The sequence below is a fragment of the Periophthalmus magnuspinnatus genome, chromosome 9, assembly GCF_009829125.3.
Source record: "Periophthalmus magnuspinnatus isolate fPerMag1 chromosome 9, fPerMag1.2.pri, whole genome shotgun sequence".
In the NCBI taxonomy this organism is placed as follows: Eukaryota; Metazoa; Chordata; class Actinopteri; order Gobiiformes; family Gobiidae; genus Periophthalmus; species Periophthalmus magnuspinnatus.
Window position 1 is genome coordinate 24194059 of NC_047134.1, and position 6088 is coordinate 24200146.

Genomic DNA, 6088 nt, shown 5'->3' on the forward strand with positions numbered 1-6088 from the left:
CCAGCAGGAGGCCGGTCCCTGAGGTGCTCAGAGTGGGAGATGGTGCATATGGCGCTAACATGGCCGGGTCCAGGCGCAGGGGGCGTGCGTAGGGGGCGTGCGCACGTGCTCCACACCTGCAAACACTTAAGTGCGCCAGTCCCGTGGAGCCGGGTGTTGATCGTTCGTGAGAAACGCAAACTTGGCCTGGCGTGCGTGTCTTTTCTAATAGCTAACGAGTCAGTTGTTTTTTTCTTTGCCTTATTCATTTGTTATTGTACAGGAGGGAACGGGCTTGTGAAAAGTGGCTCTGTCCCGCGCACACTGGGCCAACATGCTCCCAGACGAGTACGGGTGCGCGGTGGCCAACAGGTTTGGTGAACTCCTGGACGATGACGCGGACCCGTTTGACGTCTTAATCGAGGCTCAAACTGAAAAGGACAAAAAGAAGAAGAAAAAGAAGCTGGAGGATGTGAAGAACAGACAGAAAAAGCCTGGTCAGAAAGAGTCGCAGAGGGACCGGCGTGTCCCCGTGCGTGTCCCTGTCCGTGTAGAGACTCCGGAGCCAGCTCAAGGTAACGTGAGACACATTACATTTAGGCTACTGGACATGAGAAAGCAAATCAGTTTAAGTGCCCAACCACAAATGTTCCCTACCTTGAGAACGATTCATTTAAAGGTGCACTATGTAACTGTTCTGGTAGGGGGGACGCCACTTACATCTCCATGGTGATGATAATTGCTTTAAGTTACTTGTAATTCTCCACAGTTTGGTATTCAACTTTCTATCTTGTACTTATTCAGTGACAGGTATTTAAAGGGTCCATATTACAGTATTTTATGATCTATGTTATAATGTTGTTTCCTCATCACAAACATACCTGGAGTTATGTTTTGTTTCATTCACATGTTTAACACACAAACCCACAAAAGATGACTTCTCTCAAACAGAAAACACTCTGTTCCACCTTGTGATGTCATGTGGTAAAACAGGTAGGGCTCCACACTGTTTTTAAACGCCATGCACCTTCACTAGAATCATTTCAGCCCTGGAATTGTGATTTTCTACTGAGCAAAATGTTAAAGGTAGCTGTTAAGTTAAACTACCGCTTCATGACATCACAAGGTGGAACAGAGCATTTTGAGCTCAAACATGTGTGAATGAAACAAAACACACTCTGGGTATATGAGGAGGTAAAGCTCACAAGTATTTTTTTCATGCATTTTCACTGTGAGCGGGGTCGCCTCTTCAGACATGACCTGTAATTTGACCTGGCCCTAGTGGTGTTACTTGATAGTTTTCAATGAGATAAATGGGCTTAATGGCCTATTCTAAGTCAGTTACATCCCCATGGAGACCAGCAGGCCATTAACCCTCGATGAGAAAAGTTGCATAGTGCACCTGTAATTGTTTACCTTTGTTTATGGAAGCTTTAATTGTTAAAGCTCACAAGAGACAATTTTGTGTAATATAGGAGCTTTAAGCCATGTTATAATGCTGTTACTTCATCAAAAACATACCTGGAGTTGGTTTACTCAAACATGTGTGAATAAAACAAAACATTATTATTAGTCTGTTTCCATCTCCAAAGCTCAAAATGCTCTGTTCCTTTTTTAGGTCATGAAGTGGTAATTTTCAAGTTAACAGCTACCTTTTTACCTTTTTGATTCTGGTGAAGGTGTATAGAGTTTAAAAATACAGTGGGGCACTTTCTGTATTACCACATGACATCACAAGGTGTGTGAAGTGTTTTTGAGAGAGAAACTGCAGGATTTGTGTGTTAAATATGTGTGAATATTCCAAGTATGTTTGATATTTTAAAAATGGCCATACTACACTATTCTCTGATCTATGTTATGTTATTTCCTCATCACAAACTGTAAAGTCTAAATGTTACTTGTTGGTAGCTCGTAAGGTGCAGAGCTGTGCTGGTTCTTTGACTGAGAGAGCTGATAAGGAAGAAGGCCAAAGGGGCATAAAGAGGGTCGCTCATGGAGACCAAAGGACCTACGCAGACAATGCGTCGCTGGAGTTCTCTGTTCCAAGGTAGAACATCCTGTGCTCAGATCTTTGCACTGCTTCCTGTGGCTCAGACAACAGACTTTAAAAGAGCTCTGTTTTTGTAAAAGCCTCTCCATGGCCTAGTGCCAAAGTACACTAACATGTCTCATATTAGTGCCATATGAACCATCTTATACTTTGAGCACCTGCAGGAGGGCGGTCCCTGAAGTGGACAGGACTGGACCAGGACTGGACCAGGACTGGACCAGGACTGGACCAGGACTGGACCAGGACTGGACCAGGACTGGACCAGGACTGGACCAGGACTGGACCAGGACTGGACCAGGACTGGACCAGGACTGGACCAGGACTGGACCAGGACTGGACCAGGACTGGACCGTCTTCCTGAAGATGTGAGACCTCTTTTTGTCAGTGTTTAAATCCAGGCTCCAAACAGTTGTGTTTAGCTGTGCTTATGACTGAAAGGTTTTATATTGTGCAGTCTTCTCTTTAAATGTAAATTTTATGGTGATTATTTGTTTTGATTTGCTTGTATTTGATTTCGATGTCTTTCTTATTCTGTAAAGCACTTTGAATTTCTTTGTGTACCAATTGTGCTAGACAAATAAACTTGTATTGCCTAGTAGACTACAGAAATGTGAATGGACATCCTTATTTGGCTCTCTCCTCAGACCATCCACTGAAGAAGCCGATGCCCAGGGCAAAGGAGGCTACAGAGGAGGGAGGAGAGGAGGTGGAGGAGGTAGAGGGAGAGTTATCATGAGGAATCTGGAGAGGGGAAAGAGGGAATATGACCGGCACAATGGAACGTAAGCCTCATAATCCATTTTATGCCAGAAGTTGCCATAGATGCCGCCATCTTCATTTGGGTTGTATTATTTTACACGGAGCTGTTAATCATGATCTCAATCTCTCATGCTACAAAGCAGTTTTAAAGCAGACCTATTCTGCAAAATAGACTTTAGTTAGTTGTTATTTACCCTCCCAAAGTTGTTATTGGAGTGATCCGTGCATGTTTGAGCAGGCTTTAATCGCATATTTTCAAGACGATCGATCCCAATTTTCACCTGCACCAGTACACGCCTGGTCTGTGACGTACTTACTTTTTTCTTTAATTTTATCTTATTAACCCTATTCAGCGCTGTCGAACTGTAGGGTTAATAAATGACTGCGTAGTCATTTTGGTACAAATAAAGAAAAATCAATGGCTTGTTGGTGTGATCTGCAGCTGTCCCTACAAGGCGGCGACAGCTACACGGCTCTTTGTTGTTATGACGTCCTCTGTGACGTCAGCTCCCATTGGGCGCCGCACTTTACCAACGCAGACATCAGCGGACTTGTTTGTTTTAAGTTACTTTAGATAAATATTGTGATTTAAAATGTGCTTGTGTGTGCTCTATAGTTCTAATTTATGACACTCGTTATAATTTGCACAATAGGTCTGATTTAAAGCCTCCGAGATTCGGTGCAGTGTTGATTTTTGGTCACATGAACATGGAACATTTTACACAGATCAGTTTACATCATTTTTTAACTGCAACTTTTCTCAAATTCTCCCTTAAAATGAATGGGAATCCAGCATAACCGGAAGTGCCAGCACAAAGAGCGTTATAGTCTCCTTAAGAGGCAAAAGTGGGTGGGGCAGAAGGTTAATGAGACTTTCATTAATTGCAATCAAAATCTCTATTTTAATGGACGCAACTGGCAAGTCATAAAGGCTACGGTTGTTGAAATACCATCATTTCCTATTCAACGTTTTTTCTTATTCTGCATAAAAACTGCTGACCCTATACTTCAGATTTGTACAAACATGTTCTGAAATGTCCCTGTGTGTCAGATGCCCTCCCCGTGTCTTCCTGTGTTATTCTGCATAAAAACTGCTAACTCTGTAGTTCAGATCTGTACAAACATGTTCTGAAATGCGTTTCATGTATTTGTCAGTTCATATTTCAGTCTTTTTGTCAATTCTTCTGGACATGTTTAAAATGTGAACTTGGAAATGGAATCCTATTATTAAAACAAATCTAATCCCAATGCTTGTAAGAAAAATTGCAACTAGATATTTTTTCCACATTGTTGAGCCCTACCCCTGTAAGACTTGATTTCTCTTGTGCCAGTTTAAGACTCATCTATGTGCAATTTTATTTCAGTGGCATCTCACCTGAGGAGAAAAGGGGAGGCAGGGGGGCCTGGAACTGGGGCTCTGTTGATGAAGCTACAAGGTTAGTAAAATGTAAACACTTCACATCTTAAATCAGACCTACACACCAATACACTGCCATTGTGACGTACACACTATGTTCTCCAATTTTATTTTCATAATCTGCAATGCTGCCAAATCCTACGTGTATCAGTCATTTTGGCCACCCACCACTTATTAGTGTGATCTGCAGCTATCCATAAGGGGGGCTGACAGAAACGCTGCTCTGTTATGTTGACATTTACAGAGACTTCAGTTCCCATGGGCACTGCTGTAATATTATAACACAATTATCCATGGGTGTTGTAGATTATAACTATATAGCAGACACAAGCACAATATGCGTTGTTTAAATACATTTATAGGCTAATGTTTTCATGTTTAAGTGAGCTGATGGAGGTGACGGAAGCCACTCCAGTCAAATCTGAAGAAACCCAGTTGTCTGCAGATGAGGAAAATCTGTAAGTGATGATGCTACACTGCTTGTTTCAGTTTAGTTTCATTAAAAAATATTTGCTTTGTTCTGACAGGGCACTGCAAGAGGAGGGAGAGATGGTTGTCCATGTTGCCGTGGAGATGTCACTGGATGAATGGAAAGCCTTGCAGGAGTCTAACCGACCCAAAGCTGAGTTCAACATTCGCAAAACTGAGAGCACAATTCCCTCTAAAGCTAAAGTCATACACGAGTCAAAGCACCTCGAGGTAAGCAGACGGATCGTGGTTATAATCCAAATCTGCAGTTTTAAATATTTTTTTTATCTGTAGAATTTGAAGGCGCTGGAGAATATGGACGAAGAGGGCACTTTCCTTCGCCGCGCCGCAAATGACATCACCTCTATGCTGGATATAAACTTCGGGAGTCTCGGAAGACCCAGTCGCGGAGGTCGAGGCAGAGGTGTGCCGAGAGGAGCTGGAATTTTTCAGATGGAGCGAATGAAGCCCATATTGGAAGTGGTGAGTAAACATGCAAATGCAACTGGTATTTGCTATAACAGACCTGGAGTTGTGTTTTGTTTCATTCACACATGTTTAACTCAAACCCTGCAGATTCAGGCTGAGTTCTTCTCTCAAACAGAACACTCGGTTCAACCTTGTGATGTTATGTGGTAATACAGGAAGTGCTCCACTGTTTTTAAACCCTATACACCTTCACTAGAATCATTTGGCAATTCCAGGTCTGAAATTATCCAATCTCTACTGAACTCAAGGTAAAAGCTAGCAGTTCATTTAAATTACTGCTTCATGACATCGCAAGAGCATTTTGAGCTTTTCAGATGTAGCCAGACTATGGTAATAATGAAGGATTACTCAAACTTGTTAATGTATTTGATTAGGTAATGTTCTAGGGGCTTGTGTAGGACTTTTAACCTGTTTATGTACTTTTAGGGGGACCATCTGGCACCAAACCCCTACGATCCTGTAGACTTCCCAGCACTATCGGCAAGACAGTAATGAGGTTAAGTCATTTTCCCTTCAGGAGCTTAAATGACAGTTTAAAACACCTATTGTATAACACTATTTCCATGTGCAGTTCTTAAGGTTTAGGGTAATTATACTTGAGTTCTGTTGTTGCACTGAGCATCAGACTGCTGTAGAATAAAACCATTTGCAAGTTTATGGTGTGATTTGGCTCATATTTCATATGTATACAGTATTTCATTTTTCAATTGGCTTGAACATAAGCTTTGTCATTAGAGATGTTATTGCTTTGCCTGGAATATTCTGCAGTATGGCATTATCTACAGAGAAGAGCCACGGCCAAGTTCCAGGTCAGATCTGGCAACCCCACTCACAAGGAGACTGCATGTTTTCAGGGTCTTTGAGGAATGAAAACTAGTTAAAGGTACTATATTGTGCAAAACTGACTCTTGTGAGCTTGAAGCCAT

At 42.1% G+C, this 6088-nt stretch overlaps 1 protein-coding gene across 1 annotated transcript; it reads left to right on the top strand.

Annotated features, from left to right (window-relative positions):
* The first annotated feature begins 151 nt into the window (after positions 1–151).
* LOC117376168 (intracellular hyaluronan-binding protein 4-like) lies at positions 152–5818 on the top strand. The gene is made up of 8 exons (XM_055224278.1): positions 152–554; positions 1888–2026; positions 2674–2811; positions 4153–4224; positions 4589–4663; positions 4733–4904; positions 4968–5156; positions 5589–5818. Exons 1-8 carry the CDS (start codon positions 314–316, stop codon positions 5652–5654), a joined length of 1092 nt encoding a protein of 363 aa, XP_055080253.1. The 5' UTR covers positions 152–313; the 3' UTR covers positions 5655–5818.
* The last annotated feature ends 270 nt before the right edge of the window (positions 5819–6088 follow it).

Excerpts from the sequence above, each read along its gene's own strand:
- LOC117376168 (XM_055224278.1), top strand. The coding sequence starts at position 314 with ATGCTCCCAGACGAGTACGGGTGCGCGGTGGCCAACAGGTTTGGTGAA. Across the intron at positions 555-1,887 it reads GACTCCGGAGCCAGCTCAAG|CTCGTAAGGTGCAGAGCTGT; the intron begins GTAACGTGAGAC and ends ACTTGTTGGTAG. Across the intron at positions 4,225-4,588 it reads TCTGTTGATGAAGCTACAAG|TGAGCTGATGGAGGTGACGG; the intron begins GTTAGTAAAATG and ends TTCATGTTTAAG.